Source organism: Glandiceps talaboti, chromosome 10 (assembly GCF_964340395.1).
Source record: "Glandiceps talaboti chromosome 10, keGlaTala1.1, whole genome shotgun sequence".
Lineage (NCBI taxonomy): Eukaryota > Metazoa > Hemichordata > Enteropneusta > Spengelidae > Glandiceps > Glandiceps talaboti.
The window spans coordinates 4,973,980-4,990,250 of record NC_135558.1 but is presented as its reverse complement, the minus strand read 5'-3'; the positions used below and the strand labels follow the sequence as shown (position 1 = coordinate 4,990,250).

General features: G+C 35.0%; 1 protein-coding gene across 2 annotated transcripts in view; it reads right to left on the bottom strand.

Annotated features, from left to right (window-relative positions):
- LOC144440549 (roquin-1-like) overlaps positions 1-15,297 on the bottom strand; it is a 30,036-nt gene extending 14,739 nt beyond the window's left edge. For both annotated transcript variants that reach the window (XM_078129929.1, XM_078129930.1), the window contains exons 1-6: positions 15,136-15,297; positions 7,746-8,159; positions 5,409-5,642; positions 2,246-2,469; positions 822-974; positions 95-227 (exon numbers count right to left, since the gene is read on the bottom strand). In XM_078129929.1, coding sequence (XP_077986055.1) covers positions 95-227; positions 822-974; positions 2,246-2,469; positions 5,409-5,642; positions 7,746-8,091 — 1,090 coding nt within the window. In that variant the 5' untranslated portion in view covers positions 8,092-8,159; positions 15,136-15,297. The remainder of the gene's footprint in view (positions 1-94; positions 228-821; positions 975-2,245; positions 2,470-5,408; positions 5,643-7,745; positions 8,160-15,135) is intronic.
- Positions 15,298-16,271: the final 974 nt, after the last annotated feature.

The window sequence follows — 16,271 nt, the reverse complement described above, 5'->3', positions numbered from 1 at the left end:
AGTTCACATCTTTATGGACAAAGCAGATTTTTGAAGCATAGGCTAGGAAGGGTCTATCATATTTTCAAATCTGAGTATGACATGCAAGTTTTACCTGAGGATGATTCAATATCAGCTAATAGTTCAAAGTCAGTTCTTAGTCTGGCTAGATTTGCCGGATCACCAGATCTTTGTAGTGCAATGGATAATTCTTGTACACTGGCAGCAAATGATGCTGGAGTCTGCAACTAAACAATGCAGAATACAATGGTTAGACATTTAAACAAGTCACCTACAAATGAATGAAATAAAAGAAGCATCACTATTCATTACAGTTCATGCAAGCCAAATTGTATGTGTTTGAACAAAAAATACAGATTTTATACCCTTAATATTCAACATCACAACTTCACACATCTATGTCACTGGTCCAGTGGAGCCCAAAATATGAATCAAATCTTCGATCCATACTGCAATTATTTTTTTCTCCTTTTCTTTCATAAATTATATAAAATTTTAATGTACTTCCAGGGGTATAGTTATATCATTCCAAAATATTGTTCTTCATTTAGCTAGAAAATACTCATTAATCAAGGGTTTTGTCACTATTGTCTGTGACACCTAACCTTGTCACTTTGAGTGACAAGCTAAAGTTTGACTCGTAGTGACAAGGCCCCTTGGCTCACTCATATTTTCCTTGGCTGAATAAAGAAATCTTTCAGGGCATATTATCAAACCATACTCTTGATTATTACATTACCAATGATAGACTGTGTTGGAGATTTACAAGAGGTATCTCCATATAGTGGAGAAGACCACTAGCTGTATAGATGGTGCCTTACCTTATCAATGATAGATTGCATATGAGATTTATGTGATGCATCACCATACAGCAGAGAAGACCACTGTTCAGGTGATATACGTAATCCAGCTTCCATAGCAATCTGTACTATTTGGGCATCATGTTCTCTCCTCAGGGCTTCATATCCACAAAACTATAATCAAAATATACACAGTAAGTTGTTTGTTTCAATATCCAGACAATATGCTACCATGATTTTTAAAATCCAACTGTTGTATTAATTTCATATATCGGTCGTCATGGGTCAAAATCCATACCCTCTACTGAAAAGTAAGGCTTCTGTGAATCATTTCACTCCTGCATCAACACTGGCAAAAAAGCCTCACCCCCACCCCCACAGTGACAGTGTGCCCTCTAATGATAGCCAAATTTTGTTGTTGCATCAAATTGAGAAAAACTGGGATTTCTTGTGAGTCACCACTTAGTAAAAGTTACGGAAACACAACATTTTGGTGCATCACTAGAAGCGTGTGCATCAGTCACACATCAAATTTACTTAGAGGGCCCACCCCACCCCACCCCATCCCCGATTAATCTTACCAGAATACCAGATGAATCAGTAGTAATGCAAACATTTTGATTTTGTTGCTATGCCTGCAAATATATATGGGAGGTATTCAATAACCTGTAAGCCTGAAATATATTAGCTACTGTACAATTCAAATGCCAGGGTTTGTTCAAATCAATATTTCACTTCAAAAGCTCCAAACTTGACAAAGAACTCTTAATAATATATAAGTTATATATAAGTTAATAGAATCACTTGTACTCAAATCTGGACAACAAACTCTCTCATATTTTAATGTTACAACAAGTTCTTCATCAACCATGCCGAATTTAAAACATTTTTTTTTTTATTAATTTTCTTTTTTCAATGTGTTTTCTTACATCTTTTGCCATATTCACTTGTGATTTTTACTCAGTTTTCTTGGCTCTATCATGATGTATATTGCATTTGTGTATAATTATGTTACCATGCACGAGCCAAGTTGAACAAAAAATATGGAATATATACCCTGATCATTCTACCATACATAATGACAGCGCAGTCTGTGTCATGACAATGCTTGTCTCTGTCACTGGTTCTGACGTGTTTGAAATGAGTCGAAATGTTCAAAATTGACATTACATTCCCCAATTTTTCTTTGATATTACTGGCACTGGTATAACGATGTTATTCTCCAATATTTTCTTCATTCAGCCGAAAAATACTTTAGCAACTCGTAGTGACAAAGCCCCCTTCGGTCACTCTTATTTTCCTTGGCTGAATGAAGAAAAATATTGGGTAATAACATCCAATTGTATTACTATTATGTTTGCCTTGTACAAATGTACATGTATGTGATGAAGTGGGATTCAATAACACATTTTCTAACTCTGTTTTTAAATTCCGTTACTACGTACCTCTTCTTTGAGTTGCATCAGAGATGAATCTTCTTCTCTTTTGGTGACTTTGAAACATGAAGCTCTGTACAGTAGTTGTACTACATGTCCAACACTAGTTTTAGAGGCCTGGGGGAACTGTGGTTCTAGCTTCTGCACTACAAACAATACAAGCACTTTCCTGGACAGAGCTGAACCATCTTCTAAAGCTAGAAGTACTAACTTCAAACATTCTTCTTGCATTGCTAGAAAGAAAAAAAAGAAATTCAAAACAAATATTGTTAAAGCGACAAATTGAAAATACATATTTGAATTTTTCCCAGTAAAATTGATAGCAATGTACCATTGAGTAGATTATTGGTGTAGCCATGACACTCCTCCGACCACTCACTGCCACCGACCTCCTCTCTTGGGGTTAAATCATGTGTGAGGGCACCCCGTCACAGCGTATCTTCCAGACTGCCATGACACAAAATGAATTGTTTGTTCTTTGATGAAATAACAAACAACAAACATTTATCACATGCAAAACGTCTAAAAATATCCTTCAGCTGTGTTCCTTCCAAACAGCATCTTAATATATCACCCTCTGTCATTCCAATTCCTATTTACATCTCCGTGACGACGTAAAACTAACAATACTCTAATGTCTAACATAACATACATATACATGTAAAAGTACTGGTCACATTATGTCTGAAATTAAAATGTGATGATCTCCATTTTGTCACATTTTAACAATTTGGGAAAAACTCATAACTGCTTTGCAATCCAGACTGAGCATGCTCAGACGCAATGGACTATGGGATCATCTGTGGTTATTGTAATACCTAATCTGGAGCTACCGATAAAATAAACCTCCCACAATGGTCAAGGTGACTATGAATTGATTATTTCTAGTTACAAACAATGTAACATTATTGTATACAATACTATTTGATTAGTATTTATTATCAAATTTCCCATGATGCAACATTCAACATGGTGGGTTTGCAAGTTCCCTATTGTTTGTCATGGCAGACTTCTGCCAGCTTTTGTTACATCAGAACTACTGGTCTATATGAGTGTTGTCATAGAAACAAGAAATACATAAACATTACATTTTTTAATATCTAACCCCACCCACTGTGACTCATCTGTGTGCTGTATAATGATCACCGAAATACACCAAAATTAGCGTAATTCAGTTACTTACTAGCCCTATCCCCTGTGACCCTGTGTCACACACAAACAGTGTAACAAGCATACATCAAAACTATAATTTATTTTCTAGCCATGTCCCCTTGAGACCACAAATGGTATTGCTGTGTGTTCTTCCTTATATGCAGAAAATATTTACATGTTGCATTTTTGTGTAATCCATATTATTCGTAACCTGGAAACCAAATAATGGTATGGCAATTTGCCAAGCCTTATAATATTTTGTACTTGTGTTTATGTTACATTTACACTACTCCTGCCAAGTATTTGTTTGATTACTTCATCACTGAGATTAAAAGATATTGAAAGGCCACAGCACAAGCATGACAAGTGGATATCATCTTGCCACATTTTTGTATATTCTGGGTAAATATTATATATCTACCTGTTTTATACCCATCTCAAGATTAAATGTAATGAAGCACTGCACTCAGGATGTTACTTATTTCAAGGCACATGTATTTACCGATGAGGAGGACCCATGAATCTACCTTGCCTAACTACAGATATACATCATGTACAATGTATAATGGTTGAAACAGAATTTTATCTTAAACACAAATGAAAGAGCAGCTGGTTGCTTTTACTGACTATCACAGCCCTTATCTCCAGCCCTTATCTACATCCCTAGCACTTAGCTCAAAACATGACTTGTAATTGCAAGTTACACACCAGAAAGGAAAAATCTTGAATCTCATAGCTGCTTTGGTCAAGTGGCTTGGAGGAGGATGATTACAAAGTGCTTGGAACTATAAGAAGACTGAATATGAGAAGGCTTAGCACGCACGCTTGTTACATTGTTACAGGAAGAAAATAGGTCTAAATGCCAACATGGTCTCTAACTACATGTAGTAAATGGTAATGATACTGTAAAGGAACTTGACTAGAAAAACATTGACACCTCACATAACTAAACTTTAATACTGTTACACAGTATATCATCGTCTATGTTTACCAAATGAGTCACTTTACATTTTATGTCATCAACACATATATACATATATATCCCTCAGTAACAGCTATGTAAATAAATGTATTATAATATCAAATGCATGTGCACCAGTATCCTGTTTCCAGTGAAAATCGGTGACTTCCCATACTATTTGTCTTCTTATCTAGCACTGCATTTTCCTTGGAAGTATGATCTACAGTGTCATCATTTTGGAATGGGTGATTAAACATCTAATGTAAATTCAGGAACAGATTTACATCTCATTAAGATTCCTCAGTCATGGTACTCATTACTTCCCTATCTAGTCATCTTTTACCAGGATGAGCTTCCTGCATAGAGGATCTTGTGCTTGACATGACATTTCAGTGGAACTTCCTGGATGATTAGACCATCTCTATGACCTCATGTGACCTTCTCAGTCAAACAAACCATCTCTCTCTGACCTTACATGACCCTCCTAGTCACAAATACCACTCATATGTCAAAATATTATACATGTAGATTCCTTGTCCGAGTCAATATCCTCTTTAAGACATGATATCTTTTCTAATATGACTAAATGTTCTTTGATACACAAACCAAGTTACTTTTGCTCATGTCTACATTTTGGCATGTGACTGTTGTCTTCTTCAGCACAAACTGACGATGAATTACTGTTCACCACTAGATGGTGATGTGGTGGATAAGTTGTCCCATATGTGACTGAGACAGTAAACATTGTCAGTTTCTCCTGAGGAAGGCAACAGTCATGTTGCCAAAATGTAGATATGAACAAAAGACACTTGGTTGTGTATTCAAAGAACATTACTATATTATTGAAGATCCAACCTTATGAACCTGTTTACTGATTACTTATGATATATTTTCTCTTTAAGTTTAATATGAATAATTTGGCTTGCATATAGTATAAATTATTGTTAACATAGATGATATCGATCAATTCTTACTAACTTCAAATTCAGCAAAGGGTTGTGAAATAAGCAATTGAAAACCTGACCACTCATTTGTACTTTCCATCACTGTAAGACTCACCTGGTCCAAGAAACTGACATCCTCTCGCTCGTACAGCCGCCCATAAATTGGCAGATAGTTGTTGTGGATTTTGATGCTGTAAGATCAATTCAGTTACAGTTCGTTCTCCTAGAGAACGGGCAGCACGCAATGCACGTGCCCTACCTTCGTCTTCCACCAGCTGACAGTTGACCAGTGTAACTAGTTTTCTTTGCATGGGACGACTAAGGATACATTCCTTGGCGTTGTTATTCCCTGTCAACAAAACAAGATCACAATTTAGTTATTAAAGAAACATGTGATAAAACAGGTGAATGGAATGGCATTTATTTTTACAATAACACAGACATTACACTGTTCTTGTAATCGTATCTATAAACCTACACTAGCTGTAACTAGGACTGTTTCTTCAGTCATAAACAGCCAACAATATATTCACTGAAAATTGATAACAAACAGATAAGGCCAAAAAAAAAAAAAAAAAAGTTGTTTGGTTCTGGTTACACGACCAAATTAGTTTTTCATGCCGACCCAGAACTTATTTTACATATTCACGAAAAATAATAATAAAATCGCAAAAGTCGTGAAGTCTCGCAAGAAATAGTGCGTGTGGAAACTGACATCAACTTAAAAAGAAAATATAAAAACTATTCTTCAAATCTGTAACGGCTGTATATCTGATAGGAAGAAATAAACAACACAGAGACCATTTGGAAAATAATGGGAAACCTGAACTAGACACTCATACATGATAAAAATTATATAATAAAATAAAAAATCTACCTACTCCACCTATTTTAAATTGAATGTAATCGGAACCACAGAATTTTATTTTTTTTACGCCTAAGCAGACATTATACATGTCATTGCACATATCACTTAGAGGGGAGGGAACGGGGTTTGTTCAAAATGAATGAAGTTTGTTTATTGAGCTTGCGTGATATTGTACAATCATTCCTTTGGCTATGTATATGGTATTTCAGATATTTGCGTAACTACTGTTTATACACCCTGTGACCCAGTAGCATAATGTGATAATGAATCACCATTTAAAGTGAGTAGCAAATGAAAGACTCAGATAACCAATGGTTAAATCAATAAATGTCATCATTATCACCATGTTGACGTGTGTACACTTGTCACATTCATTAAGCTGGTCCCATCCTTATGTACATAAATAATGTAAATCAAATTTTCACATTAAATATCTACTGAAGGAAGTCGTGTACTTTTTTTCTTTCTTTTTTTAATTTCATCTGTTCTTCTGTGAAGCTATGAGCACTGTCGTGGATATAAGGCTATATAAATGTTTTATTAGTATATTCAATTTATTATGAATGTCCAAATTCAAAGAAGTGAGCTTTAATGTAAATGACAGTCACATCAGGAAGTTGTACTGCACCTACAAAGTACACATATGTCTCAGTTATACAACATTCTGTATTTCATTAACACCAATGTAAATAATGGATCCGCCAAGGTTCATCCTTAATATACAGATACATGATGTAATGATACTAGAGTAATCATGTTGTTCACATAAATCCAAATGTATTGTAGAATTCAACATTTCCTAGTTGGATGTAACTGTATATATTGGTAGGAGTAAATATATCCATCCACTGTGCTATAGAGCTTTATGCATGCCAAATCACATAATTAACAATGGTGTACAAGGATGTCCACGCAAACATTCATGTACATGTACATGTACCATAATATGTACATTTATAATGTATATGGAAGTTCAGTCCAAGAAATAATTCTACTTGACTTAGTTCTGACTTGATATAAGATCTACATTGTACATGTACATGTGTGAATGATATTTATATCTTCATGTTGATGTACATGTAAATGTAGTCTGATAATTTAGCTAAACTGCAAAATACATGTATTTTGCTAATCATACAAATGAACTTACAGTACTCAAATGAATATGCTATATATTTTAAAGGATCTACTTGCACTAAATGAGCAAAATACCGCCTTGATGCTTTGACAAGTTTTGTTCTCAGTTAACTTGATTCAAGAACTTGGCCATTCTAAGTGATATCCTGATGTATCTATATAACCTCAAGTCTTCTAATTATCATACACATAAACATGTACGTGTACTATCAATTTACACACTCAATGACATTCTCACAAAATCCTGCTTTGTTTACCATACAAATTAAAAGCATGAAGTACACATACTACCATATCAATTTATAAGACTAATGACTAATGACATCCTGATGTACATGTATCAACAGATACTTAAACAATGTACACGTACCTGTCTTTTGCTTATCAGAGTTAATGATTATACACTAAAACAGTTACATATGAACATATATTAGATAATATACCTACCTTTGCTGAGAGGTTTTAGCAGTAAAGCTAATTCTTCCACACACTTTTTACTCTCCTCATATTGTCTCATATACTGAGATATCACACCATTGGACACACTGTCAGTTTTGGGAATCTCTGCACCGACAAGTTGCAGTAGGGCATAGTTAGCTGGCAGTGAGTTGATGTCAGTGTTGATGGTGCTCTGGTCAAAGGGACACTGTTTACGATGTAGCTGTGCTAAACACGTACGACATACGGTATGGCCACATCCAAGGCTGATAGGACGACGAGCACTTTCATCGAAGTCATTGTAACAAATTGGACACAGAAGGAATTCTGTCCACTGAGGTGCCTGAATCGGCATATTAAATCAATTAAGCTCCACAAAAGCCAATATAAGATAAAAATTCTTCTTTGAAGACTGAAATATACCTGAAATTTAAAAGAGATAAAATGCAATAAATAAGTGATCTATCTACACCTGTACAGTTATTCTGGAAATAATAGTTAACATTCAAGTTCCATAGCACCTGAGAACACAAGACTAGTGTATACAAAATGTACATACATGAACATACACATGTAGCTTGGTGCCATAACTGTAACTGAGTGTTCACCCATACATGTACATGTATGTACAAGAAGTGCTGACAAAAAGTATTTATACTTCAGAAAGGACTGACAAAATCACACTTGGTCCATTTTAAGCCTACATTGTACATGTATTTCATTCCTAATACTTTTCAGCACAAGTTTGACATCAAGATTTGTGTTTAAAAACACATTGTACATTACTTAGCAAAAACATGATGGATTTGAACTTTTAAAGTTGTTATAACAAATGTACTCCACTGCAGCTAACAAAGAATATTACTACATACCAATATAGGTAGTTATACAGTGTGCATGAACATGGCTGTGTGTGAAATGACTATCATACAATGTAGTTGGTATATATGTATGTATAGTACCTCGTGATTTAGCAACTATGTGTATATTTTCCTTTCCTGGATATGAAAGTATTTGTACATGATTATGACTCTCCTGTAAACTTTACATTTCTGTAAAGTGTACCCCAATAAAACGCAATTTAATTACTACTGAGAACATGATTTGTGACTACACATGCAACTTTAGTCACAATAACCCCCGACAATACTGATGAGACGTCACCAAAAACTTTGATTCACTTCCACCAAAACTTTAGACTGTAAGATATGTTGTGTTGTTCAGCCCTATCAGACTTCTAAACCACTGTAAGATATGTTGTGTTGTTCAGTCCTATCAGACTTCTAAACCACTGTAAGATATGTTGTGTTGTTCAGTCCTATCAGACTTCTAAACCAATGTAAGATATGTTGTGTTGTTCAGTCCTATCAGATTTCTAAACCACTGCAAGATATGTTGTTGTTCAGCCCTATCAGACTTCTAAACCACTGTAAGATATGTTGTGTTGTTCAGCCCTATCAGACTTCTAAACCACTGTAAGATATGTTGTGTTGTTCAGCCCTATCAGACTTCTAAACCACTGTAAGATATGTTGTGTTGTTCAGCCCTATCAGACTTCTAAACCACTGTAAGATATGTTGTGTTGTTCAGCCCTATCAGACTTCTAAACCACTGTAAGATATGTTGTGTTGTTCAGCCCTATCAGACTTCTAAACCACTGTAAGATAAAATGTGTTTTTCAGTCCTATCAGACTTCTAAACCAATGTAAGATATGTTGTGTTGTTCAGTCCTATCAGACTTCTAAACCAATGTAAGATATGTTGTGTTGTTCAGCCCTATCAGACTTCTAAACCACTGTAAGATATGTTGTGTTGTTCAGCCCTATCAGACTTCTAAACCACTGTAAGATATGTTGTGTTGTTCAGCCCTATCAGACTTCTAAACCACTGTAAGATAAAATGTGTTTTTCAGTCCTATCAGACTTCTAAACCAATGTAAGATATGTTGTGTTGTTCAGTCCTATCAGACTTCTAAACCACTGTAAGATAAAATGTGTTTTTCAGTCCTATCAGACTTCTAAACCAATGTAAGATATGTTGTGTTGTTCAGTCCTATCAGACTTCTAAACCAATGTAAGATATGTTGTGTTGTTCAGCCCTATCAGACTTCTAAACCACTGTAAGATATGTTGTGTTGTTCAGTCCTATCAGACTTCTAAACGACTGTAAGATACGTTGTGTTGTTCAGCTCTATCAGACTTCTAAACCACTGCAAGATACATCATGTTGTTCAGCCCTATCAGACTTCTTAACCATTGAATATATTGTTGGTTGTCTGACTGATGAGTGCAGACTGAGCGTGGCATGAATGTCTGTATTTTAGTTTTACAGAATACTAAAACTTGTTTGGACTTTGTCAGTTGAAATTTTCATTTGTAACTACATTTATACCCATTTGGTTTATGTTTTCTTTTGACTTAAGTTGTTAGTACATCATGTACATGTGACCTACATTTCAATGATAGGAGATACATTTGCACTTTAAATTTGAGTACTAGCAGGAACCTCATAAAAATAATGTCAGTGAGACAAGACTCTGACCATCTAGTCTACTATACGTGTAGTCTCAGTTACCCAGACTCTCCTTGCTGGGGGCACTGCCTACGAGACCTCCCCAAATCCCAGACTCTCGTTTGGGGAGGTCTCGTAGGCAGAGCCCCCAGTGACAAGAGTCTGGGTAACTGAGACTATAGCATGTTTAGTCATTCTCTACGAAATCTCTTTCTAACACAGTCAAACAGACAATTCTATTGGAAATCTGGCTTAATCTCCTGCTGGGGAAGAGATATAAACAGCACATGTCAGTAGTAATTCATCACACAACGACAGGCAGTTGTAATTGGTTACTTGGTTCAGTTTACTGCAAACTCGACCTCCAGTTTGAAAGTGCAAGTTTGTCATGTGAGGACACAATAATGTCACCATGTTAAAATCAACTCTCCTATAGCATAAACTGTTGCTGTTGGTGGTAAAAAATGGAATTCTGTGTTAGCGAAATCCATTTGACTATACAGTGCATAATCATAACATGTATCTAATCCTGTACGCATTACAATCATGCACTATCTACTCATCAGCATGTGCAAACTGTTTAAACTAAGTCTAGTAAAATGTTGGATAACGAAAACTTGCATCTATATTTGTACATATGGATTTGTATACAATTTAATGGCCAGGGTTTCAATCCCAGGTTCTCTATCAGTGTTTTCTTATCAGTGGAGCCATGAGGATTACATAGGATTATTCTTTTGTTCTGGACCAACTTTTTCTATAGCTTTATCAGACAACTGTTTTTCACACCTAATGTTTAATCCTTTTTCAAAGTGGGTCTATAAACATCCAATTCAAATTAGGATTAAAAATCTAGGTGTGTGAAAACATTTGCTTGGCAGAGCTGTAGAAAAATATGACCCAGAACACAAGAATAATCCCCGGTACATATCATATCATCATATATCAATTACAGCTAAGAAAGCTAAGAGCCTATGAGCTGATCGCGAGTCATATACCAAAAATGCAACAGTCAAATGTTCAACAGACTGAGCATGTACACATGTACACATGTAAGCTGTATCCATCAAAATAACACTAATGTGAAGACCTGGGAATGAAAGGCACAAAAATAGCCTGTTACTAATTTAGGACATGTACGTGTGCTGACCTCCAAACCAAGCAGTACACATTCAAAATGCATGACCATGACTGTTGGCTTCCTCAGGACAAATTGACAATGACTACCATTACATTCATCATTAGATGGTGCATGGTGCTGTGATGAACAAATTGTCCTAGACATGATATAATATTACTTGCTTTAGAATCAGTATGTACTGTCATGTAATTCCAATTTGTAGTTCCACAATAGCATATACATGTACATGTACACTGACAGTGTTTTTAGAACTTACAGTACATAAGTATATATACATTCTACTTACCAGTATAGTTACATTACCATACAACTCATACCTGTGTATACTATGGTATCTACACATCAATTGGTCCACTGACCACAAAGTTTGGTCAAATCAGTGATTGAATAATTCAATGTGATCTCAATAGAAAAGATAGTATCCTATATAGCTTCACTCAGTAGTTTGATCCTTATGGGAACTACAATGTATACTACCCTGTTGTCTTAGATGAGTGGTTTGATCCCTGTAAAAGCTACATGTATGATATCCTGTTGTCTTTTGTGGTTTGATCCCTGTAAAAACTACAATGTATAATATCCTGTTGTCCTTGTGGTTTGATCCTTGTAGGAACTATAATATCCTGTTGGTTACCACTGTGTACAGTGATAGTACAGATACCCTATTAAAATAGTATTGACAAATTTTATCCAGGAATTGTCTATAGTACACGTACATGTGTTTGGTGGTTATAACGGTACCCAATGACTAGTTATCACTTGACAATTTATATTGTCCTCAGTGGCACGATGGCATTGTTGTAGCAAAGCACAATGGGCATTGAATCATAGTCCCTACATGAAAGGGTGTAAGGGTCTATGATTGAATGTACATTGTACAATATACCAGTAGTTGAAAACATATCAACTCTATGGTCCATACTGTAAACCAGGAAATTTTTGCAGAAGGTTTATTTTCGCTTATTTTACTGGGAACAAAAGCACAACAATAAGCACTGACTATTAAAATGCCTTGTTGTACATGAACACGATGTACCAGTCTCCTATTCAGTAAAATTTAATCTTTGAGAACTAACTGAAGACTATAAAATCGTCAAATTTTCTAGTTGTGAAAATAACTAGGTTTACAGCTGAGTATATCTTACATTTTTTCAATTAATGTTATGTGCATATTCATAATTATTGGCATACAGCAACTAATATTATATGAAATAGTTGGAATAAAAACTAAATGTGGTTTTCATATTACATTTACAATTTACATACACATAAAATGTTGACTTGACAGTTTGACATTGACCTTTGCTAAAAGCCTCAAACTGACTTTAAGAGGGCATACAAAATTAACCAACTGACTGTTTTGAAAGAAGGACTGCAAAGAAACTAGCCCTTTTTTTCAAATAAATGACTGTCATGTACTCATGTCAAGAGAACTAAATCTGGCACTGACAGAAATGTACATAAACTTTACTAGTATGAACAACTTTTCAAATAAAATAACTTTAAACTTAACTTACAGTGGATACTAAAATACTCACACATGAGAAATATTTCATACAAGCAAATACTGAAACAGTCCTTACCTACAACGAATATGGCCTGGCTTCACTTTAATGTAAATGTTCACACACAAAGCAAGTGAACACTGAATGATCAGCAATAGAAATGCTGAATTGCAACACATGCATCTTTTAAATAAAGTTTCACCTTTTGCGTAATGACTCATGGCTTCATATAGAGTAGACACACACACACCATGTACACACATGTACACCATGATGTACAGGTCAGGTCACAGACAACCTAAATCTATTATTATGCAAATCGCTACAAATAGAAAAGTCTTATGCAAATAAGCAAACCTTGCCAATGTTGTTATTTCTTTAATTTCATCAACTACTGGTATTTTATGTTCATCACACTACAAAACAATGTCAAAAGACCTCTGTATTTCTAAACCTGTCTTGTAAAAATCTACACATTGTGTACGATTTTCCTTTCATTTTCACTTCAATTTTTACAGTACAAAGTACAGGTATACGCTGAGTATTACCATCTGACAGGGTCTTTATGGCTAAATAGACTGTCATTGTATTCATACATTTACTCATTCCTTATTTAAATTATTTAGAAAATTCCTAATTATTCATGTTTTTACTTAAGTGGTATTACCACTTGACTTTAGCTGGGACATTAAAAGCATTTGTTCTAAAATGAATATTTTGGTCATTTCAATAAAGTGCAAAATGAAAGTATGCTTTGATAGTTTTATAATATTAGTAGTCCGTTAGGTCTAAAATAAAATTCTTTGGTTTCAGTTACTTGACCCCCCCACGTAATTTTTCAAAGCTGAACCTAAACTTTTTTTTTTACATATTCAAGAAAATATATAATAAAATGGCGAAAATTGTGAAGTCCCACGAGAAATAGTGGATGCAAAGACTGACATCAACTTAAAAAGACAATATAAAAATGTGTAATGACTGTAATCTGATGGGAAGAAAACAATGGCAAACATAACTACCTGAACTAGACACTCGAACATCATGAAAAAAAAAAGAAAATCAAATTTTTTTTTACCCCACTTACTCTGTTTTTTAAGTACTGAAACTTTTCCACAACACTAGTTACACAGATTCAATACATCAGGTTTGCCAATCTCAAGTTCTCAACCATGGTCAGGTCGAAAAAAATAGCTGTAAACTCACTGTCACAAGTCGATTTAAAATGCATAGGAGCAACTGAAACATTTACAGATCATTTCTTCTTCTTTTTTCAAATATAGTCTAAAATGCATGCAAGTGGCCAGTCTTGCCTCAAACAAATAATATAAAAGTCCCAAGTGATCAACTCAAGTCCGAAGCCATACAAGTGCATACACTGCCGAGTTATTCTGTGACCGAAAAACAGCAATCTGGCCCACAAATTATTCTGCTTTAGGTCAATATATATATTGTTTATGATTTTATTTAGATATCAACTTATAACAGTATTTCAACTCTTGGTTTTACCTTGACAGTCTATTTGTTCTCTCGGGCAGTTATTATTAGGACCGACCCGACCTGACCCGACCCGATCCATACTACTAATACATATCATGAACTATCTAAATGAAATATATATATATATATATATATATATATATATATACACTTTGTTCTTTGTTGAGGTAGTAACTCCATAGTTTGTGATATACAAATACTTTGAGCATTACTACATCATACATGATGTATTATAAATCACTGTTGCCATATATGGCCGGCTGCATTATCAAATTTTGTAAACAGACTTGTAACTGAAGTACCCAGATTTTCAATCGATAGAATAGAGGCTTTTACAAACATACTTTCGAAAGGGAAACATGCCATGGTGTCATTTTGTGTCAAGACAATACTACAATACCAGGAATTACGTATAATACGGGTTCTAACACCCATTTGTTTACAATGTCAATGCTTTAAGTCGCATTGTATTGTGGGAAAGGGAAAATTCTATGCGGAAATGACGAATGTCTGCCATGGAGAGATTGTCTATGAAGACACAAACATACAATAAATGTCAATTTACCCCATATTTCCCGCAAGGAGTTCGAATTAAAGTGTCTAGTGATGTTTAAACTGCAACATGGTCACACACTTGAACATTTGACGCAACTGCGCAACACACAATTCGAAGTTGTCCGTTGTTCAAACATTTGTGCACGCCATCACTGGGCATCAGTGCATGCACACTCAAAGTAAAACTTACCAGATTTTATGTTTTCTGGGAAGAAATTAACTTCATGGCATCTTTCTGCATTTCCGGTACAGACAATAAGCTATTGCTGTACCTCTCTGCGACTCATAGCTTCAAAGATAGTGACAAAACCTGCTTAGAGCAGTCGCTATGGCTGTCAGGTTGGCCGTTGGACCGGATTGCGCTAGAGTAGTTATGCAAATTAGGCTAGGGGAAATCCCTAACAAAGTCCCGGCTACAGATAACGCCATCTACGATAGGTCAGAGTATGTCATGGTCTTTGAAACAAACTGTATTTCCTGTTATATTATGTGAACGAACGGTCAACCACTCAAATATATGTTTGTTTTTTCAAACAACAAACCAGTCCCAATCCAAACTAATAGTGTAAAATAGATGTAAAAATTACGTTGCGGATGTCTTCAACCCAGGCTGTAACGGCTAAGCCTATTAAAATGAAAAAAATTCCAAGTCAGTTTTCCTGTAAATAGAGATTTTCCCAGTATGTACATTGCATCTCTGTGTTGTTTAATGTTTTATTGTTTGTCGTGTCTTTGTCATTTCACATTCATTTTCTATTTTTAAGTCTGTGTTGTTTTATTGTTTGTAATTTTCTTTGTCATTTCACAGTCACTTTCTATTTTTAGGTCTATTTCATACTATTGATGTATACAGCCACGTCAAACGTCTAATCTTGGAATTACTCCAATGTTTAATAATAGAGAACGGCTATTTTTCACTGCCGTTGTTTTGGAGTTGAATCATAGACAATATTGTCTATGGTTGAATTGAACACGAGTTTCTCAAACTGACCCCCCCCCCCCTCCGATGACCAAACAACTTAATCCAAAAGTAACCCCTCAGGAAAGACCACATCTTCCAAAATGCCCCCCCCCCCTCCAAACTTTCTATGTAAACCGTACAATTTGACTCCAATGCTAGTAATATATGCCATTTGAATGTTATTAATAGATATTACTTCTGATACAATTGTTTTTTTCTTTGTAAATATTTGTTTAGAATCTATGAAACCTGTATATTATTTCTCAGGGATCAGTATCTCAGTAGACAACAAAACTCAAAATTGGTCTTTACATATTTAGCCGCAAATGTTGATAGAAAGCAACCATTCTGATTAAAATTTAACA